The following is a 15,631-nucleotide window of genomic DNA, read 5'->3' on the forward strand; positions in this document are numbered from 1 at the left end:
CATGTATTCCTTCTCCTTACTTCCAGACAGCATGGTAGAAAGGGGTAGAGAGATTTGGAGGGGCAAATGGAAGCAATCCAGCACGCTGGTGTGACTTTCTATTGTATGAATGAACAACAATTTTCCATTCTGCTTTTGATGAACATTTGGATTGTTTACAGTTTTTAACTGTCACAATCACAAACAATGCTGTATGAATGTTATCATACATGTTTCTTTTTTTTTTTTTTTTTTTTTTTTTTTAATTTTTTTTTTTTTTTCAACGTTTATTTATTTTTGGGACAGAGAGAGACAGAGCATGAACGGGGGAGGGGCAGAGAGAGAGGGAGACACAGAATCGGAAACAGGCTCCAGGCTCTGAGCCATCAGCCCAGAGCCTGACGCGGGGCTCGAACTCCCGGACCGTGAGATCGTGACCTGGCTGAAGTCGGACGCCCAACCGACTGCGCCACCCAGGCGCCCCTATCATACATGTTTCTTGATGCACCTCTATACACATTTCTGTTGGATATGTAGCTAGCAATAGAATTGTTGGTTATAGTATATTCCTGGTTTGATAGATGATGCCAAACTTCCCCAAAGTGGTTGTATGAGTTTATAGTTTTACCAGCAGGATATGAAATTTCTCATTGCTCCACATCTTTACCAACACTTGACAATGTTAGTCTTTTTTTTTTTAATGTTTGTTCATTTTTGAGAGATAACATAAGTGGGGGAAGGGCAGAGAGAGAGAGGGACAGAGAATCCTAAGGGGGCTCTGTGCTGACAGCAGAGAACCCAATGCGGGGCTCAAACTCATGTGAGATCATGACCTGACCCAAAGTCTGACATTTAACCAAATAAGCCACCCAGGTGCCTGAGTCTCTAAAGTTAGAAATGCTGGGCGCCTGGGTGGCTCAGTCACTTGAGCGTCTGACTTCGCCTCAGGTTGTGATCTCACAGTTTGTGGGTTCAAGCCCCACATTGGGCTCTGTGCTGACAGCTCGGAGCCTGGAGTCTGTTTCAGATTCTTGTACCACCCCCTCCCCCACACTTGTGCTCTGTGTCTCTCTCTTCCTCAAATATAAATAAACGTTAAAATTTTTTTTTTAATTTTTAAATGTTTGTTTATATTTGAGGGAGAGAGAGACAGAGTGCAAGCAGGGGAGGGGCAAAGAGAGAGGGAGACACAGAATATGAAGCAGGCTTCAGGCTCTGAGCCATCAGCACAGAGCCCGACGCAGAGCTCGAACTCACGAACTGCAAGATCATGACCTGAGCTGAAGTCGGTCACTTAACTGACTGAGCCACCCAGGCGCCCCTAAAAAAAATTTTTTTAAGTTAGAAATGCTAATGGATATGCAGTTAAATGCCACTATAATGGGGCGCCTGGGTGGCTCAGTTGGTTAAGCATCTGACTTTGACTCAGGTCATGATCTCACGGTCCGTGAGTTCGAGCCCCGCATCGGGCTCTGTGCTGACAGCTCAGAGCCTGGAGCCTGTTTCAGATTCTGTGTCTCCCTCTCTCTCTGGCCCTCCCCCATTCATGCTCTGTCTCAAAAATAAATAAACATGTAAAAAAAAAAAATAAATGCCACTATAATGATATCTTTTTGTTTGATATTTGAATATCCTTTTTTGTGACACACCTGGTCAAGTCTCTTGCCCACCATTGGGCTGCCTTTTTCTTACTGATTGTAAAGAAGAGAGCTATGCAGGGCACCTGGGCGGCTCAGTCTATTAAGCATCCCACTCTTGATTTCAGCTCAGGTCATGATCTCATGGTCATGGGATCAAGCTATGTGCACATCAGGCTATGTGCTCATGGTGCGGAGCCTGCTTGCAAACTTCTCTCTCCCTCTCTCTCTGCCCCTCCCATGCACACACTCTCTCCCTCTTTCTCAAAATAAATAAACTTTTTGTGAAAAAAAAAAAAGTACTAAAATATATTTTTAAAAAAGATCTGTGCAGAAGGAGGCTCCCCAGAGCACTGTATGGGGTCCTCAGCACGTCTTAGACTGAGAAATGAACTGCACATGTAAACGGCAAAACTATTAGAGGCTTAACAGAAAGATTTCTATGAGGTTAAAAGCAGAACGAATACAGTAGAGGGTAAGCAGTGCTGGGCTCTTAGAGTTCTAGCTCAACCAGAATGGTAATACCTCATTAACACCTTTTTAATACCTTGGGCTTCTGCTAAGACACAGAATCTAGGCCAAAATTTAAAATCAAGAACCATGTTCTAGGTAAGATAAGGCCTATTCTACTTAGACCCACAATACCCAAGGCCTAAAAACAAGCCCTGACAAAAATCTGCAGAGGAGACAATTTGGAGACTGAATCCTACCAAGTGAGGGGGTCTTGAGAAACATTTAGGTTTCTACTTATCTTCCTTAATAAAACACAAAATCAAGCCAACAGAAGTTCAAGGTGATCAGTTATTAATTGAACTGCCTACTAACACAAAAATCAACCATTTTAGAGAAAGATAAAAGGATCCAGAACCTTTATATTGTGTCATCCACAGCATGTACCACACTGTTAAAAAAAAAAAATTAGACGGGGCACCTGGGTGGCTCGGTCGGTTAAGCTTTGGCTCAAGTCATGATCTCACGGTTTGTGGGTTCAAGCCCCACGTCAGGCTCTGTGCTGACAGCTCAGAGCCTGGAGCCTGCTTCAGATTCTGTGTCTCCGTCTCTTTCTGCCCCTCCCCTGCTCATGCTCTGGCGCTCTCTCTCTCTCTCTCTCTCTCGCTCTCTCTCTCTCTCAAAAATAAACATTAAAAAAATTTTTTTAAATAAAAAAAAAAAATGTGGCCCATATTTACAAAAAGGAAGTATTGAATAGAAACCAACTCAAAGATAGCCTACATGTTGGACATAACAGAGACCATAATGCAAAAGAGTGAGAAAGAAAGAAATCTTTGCTTGCTCAAAGTTGATGAGCATATTCCCCTATGTTAACCTGTGGCACTGTGTTGTCTGGTGCAGTAGCCACTAGCCAATCATAGCTATTTAATTTGGAATTTAAATTAGTTGGGATAAAGATAAAAATTCACTTCCTCAATGGCCACCTTCTGGCTACCTTTCAGGTGCTCAGTAGCCACTTGTGACTTGTGGCTGCCATATTTTGGACAGTGCAGATACAGAACATATCTGTCATCATAGAAAACACTGTCCGTGCTGTTCTAGAAGTTTTATCATTAGTCCTGTCGCATTTAAACCTAGAATTGAATTGTGTGCTCATTATAAGGTAGGTGTTAAGTTTCTTTTTTTTTTTTTTCCCCATATAGGTATGCATTAACCTGGTATCAGTTTTTGAAAAGATTATGCTTTTCTTATTGTACTCTAGTGTCAACTTTGTCTTAATGAAGTGCCCTTATGTGCACCGATGTGTTTCTAAACTGTTTTTTCCCTTATAGTCTATTTTGCCTGTCTTTGTGCCAATACCAAAGTGTCTCAAGTGTTTTAGTGTTATAATAAGTTTTGGTATTTCATAGAATAAATATGCCCCTTTATTGGGATTTTGACTAGAATTTTTTGAATCTAGATCATTTTGAAAATTAAGGTCTTTGTAATACTGAGCCCTCTGAACCATGTTCATTGTATTTCTGTACATTTACTAAAGTCCTAATGTCTCTGAATGATGCTTTATAATTTTCTGCAAAGGCCTCTTCTATGTATTTGTTAGATTCAGTCCCAGGTATATGATATTTTCTGAGGCTATTGTAATTGGTATCTTTAAAATTTTTTCTTTTCTGGGGCACCTGGCTGGCTCAGTCAGTAAAGCATGTGACTCTTGGTCTTGGGGTTGTGAGTGTAAGCCCCACGATGGGCTTACTTAAAATTTTATTTTCTGTTGGCTAGCGTATAGAAGTATAGTTGACTTTTGCAAGGAATTAAAATATACCTGATCTTGTATCCAGCAGCCTTGTTAAACTCACTTACTTGTTTTAGTAATTCACCAACAGATACTTTGGCCTCTTTACATATCAGTTGTGACTAATGACAAGTAGATGGAGAAAAGTACATTTAAAAAAATTTAACACTTGAGATAATCATATGATTTTTCTCTTTTAAATTTCTAATGTGGCAAATTACATTTACTGATTATTAAATGTTAACCCACCTTGCATTCCTGTACCAAATCCTATTGTCAGTGACTTGTTACGTTTTTTATATATCACTGGACTCATATGTTCATGTTTTACTTAAGACTGTTTACATTTATGCTCATGAATGAGATTGGACTATAATTTTCTTTTCTTTTTCTGTCCTTTAAGTTTTGGTATCAAGGTTTTTACCAGTCTCAAAAACAAATAAGGGGGCATTTTTTTCCCCTCTCTTAGTGGGGAGTTTGTGTAATCTTGGTGGTTTGGGGCTTTTGTTTTTCCCTAAATATTTGGTAGAATTCACTGATGAAACCAGCTAGCCTTCTTGTAAAAGGGTTTTTAATATGGGTTCAGTTTATTCAGTAGTTATAACATTACTCAGATTTCCCATGTATTCTTACATCAATTTTAATAAATTGTACGTTTTTAGAATTTGTTCATGTCATCTCATTTTTCAAATTTATTGGTAAGAAGTTCTTCATAGTATCATCTTATGATTTCATTAGGTCTCCAAGATAAGTCAATGTGTCATTCTAGATACTGATTATGTATCTTCTCTCTCATTTTTCCCTTTAGTAATTTCACCAGTGTCTCTTTAATGAATCCTTTTCTATTTTATCAGCTTCTGATTTTATATCTTTATATTTTTCTATTCTGTTCGTTTTTTGTTTGTTTGTTTGTTTGTTTTGAGGGAAGGTACTTTGCTCTCCTTATTCTAACTTTCTCTTTAAATTTTTAAAAATGTTTTTATTTATTTTAGAGAGAGACAGAGAGTAAGCAGGGGAAGGACAGAGAGAGAGGGAGACACAGAATCTGAAGCAGGCTGCAGGCTCTAGGCTGTCAGCACAGAGCCCAACACGGGGCTCAAACCCACAAACCGTGGGATCATCACCTGAGCCGAAGTCGGACACTTAACCGACTGAGCCACCCAGGCGCCCCTGTAATTTTTTGATATAAATGCTTAGATCTTTGGTTTTCAGCTTTTCTTTTTAATGTGTGCATTTTAAAGCTATGTATTTCCTTTTAAATATAGCTTTATCGTCATTCCATAAGTTTTGCTAAGTAGGATTTTCATTATTTTTCAATTTCAAATGTTTTCTAGTTTCCATAGTGATTTCTTCTTTGAACCATGGGTTACTTAGAACATTTTCTTAATGTATAAACTCTTGAAGATTCTCTCGTTCTTTTTTTTTTTTTTTTTTTAATTCCTAACTAAATTGCATAAATGTGATCTGTATTTTCAGTAGTTTCAAATTTGTTCACCCAGTATTTGGTCAACTGTATTCTATAATTCTTGGGTATGGTGTTATATTGTAAGACTATGTAATTAGGTGCACATAAATCTAGAAATATAATATCTGACCAGTGAATTGAACCTTCCATCCATATGAAGTATTATTTATTTCTAGTAATGCTTTTGCCTTAAAACTTATACATTATACCAGCTTTCTCTTGACTAGTGTTCGCATGGTGTATCTTTTTACATTTCTTTACTTTCAGACTTTCTTTACGTATACCTCTTATAAGCAGCATGTCCTTTTTTTTCTTTAAGCCAGTCTGATAATCCTTGCGTATTAATTAGAGTATTTAGTCCATTTACACTTAATATAATTATTGATAAATTTGGGTCGGGATCTATCATCTTATTGGTTTCATTTTTTTCAGTCTATCCTTTTTTCTACTTTCTTACTTTCTTCTGGGTTAAGTAATTTTCACTATTCTGCCTTCCTCTTTTATAAGCTTGATAGTTATAATCTCTTTTATTATTTAGTGGTTACCCTAGAAAGTACAGAATGCTCTTGTGATTTATCAACACCTATTATAAATTACAACTTTCACCTCTTCCAAGACAGCCCAAGATCCATAGAACCTTTCAACATTATTTAACCCTCTACAATCTTTTGTGCTATTATCATCATGTTTTACACTGCACAAAACATTATTATTATTGCTTATATAGTCAGTATTTAATTAGATTCACCTTCATATTTGCCCATTTTGTTGCTCTTCATCTCTTTATCTACAGTTTTCCACCTGTGATCACTTTTCTTCTGTCTAAAAAGCACCGTTTAGTGAGCATGTGGTTTGGTTTTTGTGCAGGTCTGCTTGTGACAAATTCTCTTGTTGCGGATTTGTTCTTTATTTTTGCCTGAAAATGTCTTCATTTCACCTTCATTTTTGAGGATTATTTTCATGGAGATAGAATTCTTGATTGGCATTTTATTATCTTTTGGTTCTTTGAAAATAATCCCATTTTCTTCTGGCTTCCAAGAAGTCAGCTTTTAAGTTTAAAAGTTTGTTGCATTTAAGATTTTTTTCTTTGTCTTTGGTTTCAGCAGTTTTACTATGGTATAACTAGGTGGTGACTTTGAAATTTATTCTTCTTGAGGTTCTATTCTTCTATAGGTTCTTGAACCTATAACTTGATGTCTGCCATCAGTGTCTGAAAATTCTTTCTTTCTTTATTTTTTTAGTTTATTTTCTGAGAGAGAGAGAGAGAGCGAGCAAGCAGGGGAGGGATAGAGAGGGAGGGGGAGAATCCCAGGCAGGCTCCATGCTGTCAGCACAGAGCCCAATGCGGGACTCAAACTCATGAACCATGAGATCATGACCTGAGCCAAAATCAAGAGTCAGACACCTAACCAACTGAGCCACCCAGGCACCCCAGTGTCTGAAAATTCTTAGCCAGTATCCCTTAAGCTTTATTTTCTCTAATTTCCTTATGTTAAACCTTCACACTCTATTTCCTATGTCTCTTACTCTCTTTTCTGAATTGTCTATGCTTCTGCCTTTCTCTCCTTCAGGCTGGATGTTTTATCTAGCCTTTCTTCAACTCACTATTTCAGTTTTCAGCTCTAATATTCTATTAAACACATCTATGAGTTGTTAATTTCAGTTATTATATTTTTAAGTTACAAAGTTTTTATTTGATTTTTTTTGTGGTTTCCAAGTGTCTGTAAAGTGCTTGATCTTTTACTTTTTCAAATTATTAAAAATAGTTGCTTAAAATCTCATCATTCCTTGATCTGGATCCCCTGTGGGTCTTTTTTTATTTGTGGTATTCATTTATGTTTTTTTATCTCCTTATGTGTTCCTTTATTTTTGACTGAGTGCCAGACATAGTATATGAAAAGTTATAGAGATCATTTAAGCTTCAAGGTGATGTTATTTAACCTCAGAAGCAACTTATGTTTTCTCTACAGGAGTGTAAGGATCATTTAATCCAGCTTCAAGAATTGAGATAATTTAAAGCTGGGCTTCTGTCCCACAGAATACTGTTCTATTTCCAGTGCACAGTACTCTTAGATACAGCCTTTCAAAGTTACCATCTAAAGGCTCGGGTTTTTATAAGGCCACCCACACCACAACAGGCCCCACACTCACAGTTTTTTCTTTCCTAAGTCAGCAGGCTATTGATAACTGTCAGCCCCTTAGCTACCTTTTCTGAAATCAGGTACCCCAAAGGAAACCAGGCTTATCTTTCTGGGTTTCCTTCCCATTTTACATCATGGTTTCATAATTCTGGATTACCTTCTGGGCCCTCTGATGCCATCAGATAGATTTTCCCCTGGATTTTCTAGTTTTCAACCAGAATATCAATCCAGATTACCTAGTGTACCTTCACCAGAAGAAGAAAGTCTTCCTTTAGTTTTCTAACTTATTTTTCTGGATGTCAGGTGTTCCAGGCATGCTCAATTCCAAAGAAAGAAAAGTGTAGCACCCATTTGAATGATTCTGACTTTGCAGATCTTATGCTTCACGTTGTAAATCCTGAGAAGCCCTTTCAAGTATCTCTGTCTGTATAAACTCTGAGAGGTAGAGAGACCAAGAATTACACCAGGTATTAAATGAAATGAAATTTAAAATTAAATGAAAGCAAAAAAAAAAAAAAAAAATTAAAGAAAAAAATTTTAATTAGTGGGTAGAATGTTATTAACTAAAGCAAATGTCATGAACAAAGGAAGCAGTAAAGCACAAAAGCCTTACCTAAAAGGACCGGGATTAGTACAGTCAGATGCACAGTGGTTCTTAGCCTAACACAGAGCCCCACTCAGCAAGGGGATAGATGGAAATGTTTGGGAGGCCCAATGGCATTAAGTGGGCCTTAGACAATGGATGTTAAATGCTCTGCAATGAGAGGGGAAGTTCTGCAGAACAGAGAATTCTCTTGCCCCAAATGCCAATGATATGAAAAAAAAAAAAAAAAATGTAGAGATAAATTAAGCTTCAGGCTGTTCTCTTTCTCCAGAGAGTACTTATCTTTGCTCTGGCACCAAACACTGTTAAGTAATTGTATTACTTAGAGTAGGCTAAGCTGCTATGAGAAGTAGAATCCCAGAATCCTGAGGCTTAAGAAATTTATTTCTCATTTACATAGCAATCTAGGACAGTTTGCATAATAACCTAGGACAATTGTGCACAGTTTGGATAACTTCCTCACACTGATTTAGAGACCTGGGTTGCTTCTTTCCACTTTGCAACAGTCTTATCTTCTTTTTTTTTTTAATTTTTTTTTTTTTTAACGTTTTATTTATTTTTGAGACAGGGAGAGACAGAGCATGAACAGGGGAGGGTCAGAGAGGGAGACACAGAATCTGAAACAGGCTCCAGGCTCTGAGCTGTCAGCACAGAGCCTGATGCGGGGCTCGAACTCACGGACCGCGAGATCATGACCTGAGCCGAAGTCAGCCGCTTAACCGACTGAGCCACCCAGGTGCCCCCAACAGTCTTATCTTCTAAGACCTTGTTGTTGTATGCATCAGTTAGGCGGGTGACTACATTCAGAATCCAGCTGTCAAAAAGGGAAAGAAAGCATGGAGGAGGCATACAGCTGTCCTCCAGATTCTACCCTACAGGTGGCACACCTTAATTCTGCCCACTTCATTAGGAACTTAGTCACCTAGTCATATGTAATTGAATGGGAGCTGGGACATATAATCCAGCTAAGTGTCCAGGTAGAAGATCACATATTTTGGTAAACAGGTATAATGAAAAATACAACTGGGAAAATAATAAAAGGTAGAAGTTAGTTGGGCATCTCTCAGTGCCAGGTCAAGCTTGGACTTGACCCTGTAGCCACAGTGAAAGCTTGTAACTATTTCTGAGCAGGAAAGTGGGATAGTTAGGATAATTATTCTGGCAATAGTGGGCAGAACAGGTTGTGGAGACCATTTAAGAAGCTATTATAGCAGTCTAGAAGTAAGAACTAAGGTAATAAGCATGGTGACCGTGGAGAGGGAACAAGGACACAAAATGCACTGATATCGTTAGGGACAAATGGAATTCCAGTGGTAACCTCTAACATGTATTGAACATTTTACACATATTAGTTTATTTAAGTCTCAAAAAAATAAAAATCTCGGTATCCTTATTTTAATAATGAGGAAACGGAGACCTACGGTATGAATTTGGATAGAAGCCAAGTAATAGCAGGAGTTAAAGATACATGAATGATGGGTAAATCTAGGCAGCATTTGTAGATTTCTCTGAGAAAGTTTGGCCATGAGGTGAGGAAAGAGTTAGGACATTAGCTAGATGGAGAAGCATCATCAGGTAGTAATAACAGATAGTAATAACACATAGATAGTACTTCCTGTTTGCTGACCACTGATCTAAGTCTATGCACAGATTATCTCTTTTAGTTCATTTTATAGAAAAGAAGACATAATCCATCCAGGGTCACAAAGCTAGTAAATGGCAGGGTTGGAAATGTTTTCCCAAGAGTGGAGTGAGCTCTGTATTTGAAACCCAGCTCCAGTTCTCTTTCAGTGGTCTCCCTACGTGCTCCATTCCACATTGCTCTTGCTGTCACTCTCTCTGTCTTCTGTGACCTCTTGATGCATCTTTAATTGTTGCCAGATGTTTTAGCACTTAACTATTTCCTAGTAGTGTCCTGTATATTGCCTATATTTAAGCTTCTTGAAGTCACTGACCATCTTCTGTCCTTTTCCTGTTTGTGATGCTGATTATTTTTTGGATTTAAATGTTCCAAAAAAACTTAAATAAGGATATATTTACTTAGATAAGTTGTATTAATTAGTCACACATGAATCCTTTCGTTTTATTCATTTTCTACATTTGTTGCCATTTAGCTGTTGATTATATTTGAATTATACGTGTATATATAATATATAAATATATTTACATATTGATGACAGAGGATCTTTATTTCTTGCCTTCTAAATTGCAACATGATAGTCTTATATTAAATGTGTCTGCCACTTTCTCCACAGGTAGATGCTGGCTGGATTGGATTTTGGTCCATAGTTGGAGGCTGTGTTGTTGGAATAGCTATGGCAAGGTAAGAATATTTTATGTTAAACATGTGGGTGGGCCAAACCAAAAACAAAAAAATGGCTCCTTTTGATAAGTGTTAAAATTCAGGGGAAAATAAAACAGGCAAAACTCAGAAAAGGGCACTTGTTCAGGCTACAAGAAAATTCACATGCAGTAAGAATTTGCTGCTGCAAGAAACATTCTCAGGAGTAGTCTGTCTTCAACTGTTTCCAGAGGATAGAAATGTGTTTCCAGTGTAATTAAGCTGCCTGTCTCCATATTATTGGAGAACAGAAGCTACAAATGGAGCCTGAAGAAAGGTAATACAGTAATAAAGGAAAATTGATTATCGAGAATAGAAAAGAATTGAAAAGAATCATTTGTAAGAACATCTTTAGAACTTTACATGAAAAGGGAGTATCTGATTAGCAGATATTTATTATTGGTCTTTTTTGGCAGGTACATCCCTGTATTTATCCCATTTTGATGAAAAGTGTCCATAAAGACTTCCAGTCATCAAACTCCCTTTGATCCTAACCCATTATGACAACACATTTTAGAAGGAATCAGAGGAAGGAAAATGTCTTTTTTCTTAAAAAAAAAAAAAAAAGAAAGAAAGAAAGAAAGAAAGAACAGAAATGTCACTCATCCAGGTGACTGCCTATAAAACTATCCTTGGTGTTTCCAAAGAGATGAGTTATTCACTTCCCAAATTGTTTACCCTGTTTAATCAAAAACAAAATTAGGCAATCAACTTTACCAGAAAGAGAAGAATCTAATTACATATTTGGGGAGATCAAATAAGATATGTAAATCACCTCAATTTCTAAATACTTAAACATAATTGGCACAGGATAATATATCTAGACCTTACAGTTTGCATAGTGTTCCTGGGATAATGAAAGAATAAACTGACACTGATTTCTAAATCGCCCTGAGGTTTTTATAAGTTAGGGAAATAAAAGAATAAAATCTAAAAGCGAAAGAAGAGGAATAGGAAGATAGCATTTGTAGGAAACCACTACACAAATACTGAAATACATTGACTTGTCACATTTGACAGAATCATATCTGATTTTTCTAATTAAATATCCAAGCCAATTATAGTGAATCATCATTTCCCAAATCCTATTCTGAGCACTAGATAGGTCAAAGAGGAACTATTGTATATCAGAAATGACATCTCACATGTACCTTTTGCTTTATTTTCTTTCTGTAAACCCTTAATTTTATCTATATGGAAATAGAGCTAGAGGGAAAAATGAGACTGAGGACATTTCTGTTTTTAATTCATTGAAATGCAAGATCTAAAAAATACGACCCTTACTCTGGATTGAAGTCAATTATAGCTATCTCCTAGGCCTAGAATCAATTTTAAAATTATGTTCATAACACCATTTTGGGGATCCCTAGAACAGAATCTCCTTATACACATTAGTGTTTGGGTGATTTTTTTTGTAATTATGTTGCTAAAGGCCACTACCAGGTGTAATAATTTTGATGGTATTAGCCCATTTGAAAGGACTAGGTCTACATAAATAGCAAATCACAGTGGTCAGTTTATTCTTATGTGACCTGGCCCTGTCAGCTCTCTCACTGTTCAACTTTATTCAGTTCTGATTATACCATAAAACTATTTTATTCTCTCATACTTTGCCATCTGCCTATCAGACAAGTATGTTCTTGCAGCATACCAAAACATAAAAAAGTGTTTGGTGGTCATGAAAACTGTTTTTGGAGTTTCTTGAGGGAAATTTCTATGAAGCTGTGGAACGTTTTCAGAGTACCAAAGAATTTTCTGCTGGTAAACTTTAATAGTTGAGAACCAACATAAGTCACTGGGCAAAGATGCATCCATGTTTTCCACCAAAAGATGGCATCAGCTGTCACAGAAAGCTATTTTGGTCCAGGCAATGCTTACAAACATGATTAACCTTATCATGTCAAATAAGCACAAAAGATAGTATTGAAAATATTAAGAAGGACAGTAATATAATTACAATAAAAATTAAAATCAATTTTAAAACTTCAAAGTAGAAAAAACACAGTAAATGTTATATTTGGGATGAGATCAGTTTTTCTGCAGCAGGAACAATTCTGAAGGCCTGAGTATGTTGCATGTAGGCACAGCCGGAGGATTGTGCCTGTACAAATTAGCAGATGAGGAAAAGTTAATTGGCAAATGGAAAAGTTGTGGGTCATAACTAAACAATAAGCATCTCTACCATTTGCCTTTTAATTTCATGTTAATTCATAAAAAAGCAGAAATTTTGAGAACTTAAAATGCCCTGAAACATTAGCCACAACCTTTGTAGGACAGTAGTCATTACTCCAGAGCTACATTCTTGCTCTCCTGGAGCTTACTAATAGGGAAGACAAAAAGTAAATGCAAAAACAAAAGAAATCCCGATAGAGATCAATGCTGTGAAGAAAATAGAGTGTGGAGATGGGATGGTGAGGGCTTCTTTCATGAGCAGGGAGAGCTTTATTGAACTGAGACCTGAATGACCGGAGTAAGCTAGAGAAAGTCACATGAAGAATGAGGGTACCAGCATTCCTGGCAAACAGGACAAATACCAAAGGTACATATTGCTATGGGAAACAACCCTAGCTTGTATGAGAAACAAAAACACGGCTGTCCAACTGGAGAATAGTAAGGCAGAGGGAGAGTGGAGGCACAGACCAGATCATATAGGACCCCGGTGGCTCTGTGGCTAAGCATTTGGATTCTCTGAGTTTGAATTTTGGGAGAGCCATGTTTGCAAGTTGATGTCAGCAAGTTAGCCTGTTTTCTAAAACTAGAATAATATAATGCTCATTATAAGATGTTTGGAAATTATAGAAATATATAAAGAAAGTAAAAGTAGCATTTAAAAAACACAGAATCCATCCTGTAAGTTACAGACCTTGAACAGAGATCACATTTTGTATGTTTTGTAAGAGAAAAAAATATTTGCCACGATATATGCAAAATGTGCTAGTTAAAAAAGGTTTTTTTACTTGCTTTAAAAAGAACTCCTAGAAATTTTTTCAAGAAATTATTGCTTAATGAAAGTGTGTCATTGATTTAAACAGTATTTTAAAAATCCAAGTAGAATTATAATAGAACATTGTTTCTTTTCAGGTTTGCAGATTTTATCAGGGGTATGCTGAAACTAATTCTTCTCCTCCTGTTTTCTGGGGCTACACTGTCATCCACGTGGTTCACCCTGACCTGTTTGAACAGCATCACACACCTGCCTTTAACCACAGGTGAACACAGACTATTTTGAACTTTGAATAGATATTTTCAGATCACAAAAATATATAAACCCAGACAGTAGGAATTTTCCTTGTTAGAGATATAACAGAAATATAATAATAATTACCATAAAACTATAAAAATTCTAAAACTAATAAATATACAAAAAGGTCTCCCACGTCCAGACATCAGACTATCTTCCCATCTAAAAAGAGTCCAAGAATAACTAAAAATATTTTCATTGGTATTTTCACATGGAAAAGAAATGTAATCCTTAGCCTAAACTCATATAGCATGGAAAAGCCTATATTCTTTTAAAATTCATATCAGAGCATAATACAGAAATTTTTATCTTCTTTATAGCCATTACATCATTAAGCAGTAAGGAAAATGAACAGAGGCAAAAAGCTATGATGTTTGAAGTATATACCAGTAAAATTCTTTCTACACCTATAGGTTATTCAGTCTTCTTACACTATCAATACAAAACAAAACTTACTAGAAAATACCTTTAGGAAGTATATTACAGACAGCTTATTCAGCTCATCTAATTGACCTGAAATATTTAATTTTTTTTAATGTTTATTTATTTTTGAGACAGAGAGAGGCAGAGCATGAATGGGTAAAGAGGGTCAGAGAGAGAGGGAGACACAGAATCCAAAGCAGGCTCCAGGCTCTGAGCTGTCAGCACAGAGCCCAATGAGGGCCTCGAACTTACGGACCCTGAGATCATGACCTGAGCCGAAGTTGGATGCTTAACTGACTGAGCCACCCAGGTGCCCCTGACCTGAAATATTTATAGTTGCTATTGCATTTTTTTTTGTTTTATTTTAGAGAGAGCATGATCAGGGGAGAGGGGCGGGGGGGGGGGGGGAATGGTTAGGAGAGAGAGAGAGAGGAATGAATCTTAAGCAGGCTCCATGCTCAGCGCAGAACCCGACTTGGGGCTTGATCCCATGACCCGGGATTATGACCTGAGCTGAAACTGAGAGTCAAATACTCAACCAACTGAGCCACCCAGGTGCCCCGCTATTGTGTTGTTATCAATACTGTCATTTGGGGGTCTATATTAGTTTACCATGGCCACTATAACAAGTTATCACAAATACAGTGGCTTAAAACAACACCAGTTTATTGTCTTACATTTTTGTAAGTTAGAAGTCCAATGTGGGTCTCACTAGGCTAAAGTCAAAGTGTGGGCAAACTCTAGACAAGGGAAGAATACACTATCTTGCCTTTTCTGACTTCCAGAGGCCACCCAGATTCCTGGATTCCCTTCCTCCATCTTTAAAGCCTGCCATGGGTCAAGCCCTTCTCACGCAGCATTACCCGCGCCTTTCTTCCAAGTCACATCTTCCTCTGAGGTCTAATCCTCTGCTCTTTTCTCTACTTTTAAGGATCCCTGTGATTATACTGAACCCACCCAGATAATTCAGGATAAGCTCTCAATTTTAAGGTCAACTGATTAGTAACCTTAATTCCATCTGCAGCCTTAATTGTATACGGACAAAAGGAACCTTTCTCTAATGGAGTCCCCATGAAATACGCATGCCATTGGTCAATAGGCCCCAATAGAGCCACTTCAGACTTGTTAACTCTTACCCATACAAGTGCTTATTACAGCAAATAATCCTATAATTTTATAGCCTACTTTGTAACAAAGAATCCTATATTCTATCTTTATAACAAATAATCCCATAATAAACACATAATCCAGTAGGTGGCTATTACTTACAAATGGAATAAAAAATCTGCATCTTGAGCAATCTTTTATTAAAAAAAAAAAAAAGGAAGTGGGGGTGCCTTCGTGGTTCAGTCGGTTAAGTGTCTGACTCCTGGTTTCCTCTCAAGTTATGATCTCACTGTTCATGAGTTCGCGCCCCATATTGGACTCTGTGCACTAGCACAGAGCCTGCTTGGGATTTTGTCTCTCCCTCTCTCTCTGCCCTTCCCCCACTCACTCTCTCTGTCTCTTAAAATAAATAAACTTCAAAAAAATTTTAAAAAGGAAGAAACAATAACAG

General features: G+C 37.3%; 1 protein-coding gene across 1 annotated transcript in view; it reads left to right on the forward strand.

Annotated features, from left to right (window-relative positions):
- The window catches only part of SLC49A4 (solute carrier family 49 member 4), an 86,428-nt gene that overhangs the window by 49,556 nt on the left and 21,241 nt on the right, over positions 1-15,631 (forward strand). Inside the window, exons 6-7 of the mRNA XM_045502270.1 lie at positions 10,324-10,391; positions 13,491-13,618. Coding sequence (XP_045358226.1) covers positions 10,324-10,391; positions 13,491-13,618 — 196 coding nt within the window. The remainder of the gene's footprint in view (positions 1-10,323; positions 10,392-13,490; positions 13,619-15,631) is intronic.

This window comes from Leopardus geoffroyi, chromosome C2 (assembly GCF_018350155.1).
Source record: "Leopardus geoffroyi isolate Oge1 chromosome C2, O.geoffroyi_Oge1_pat1.0, whole genome shotgun sequence".
NCBI lineage: Eukaryota > Metazoa > Chordata > Mammalia > Carnivora > Felidae > Leopardus > Leopardus geoffroyi.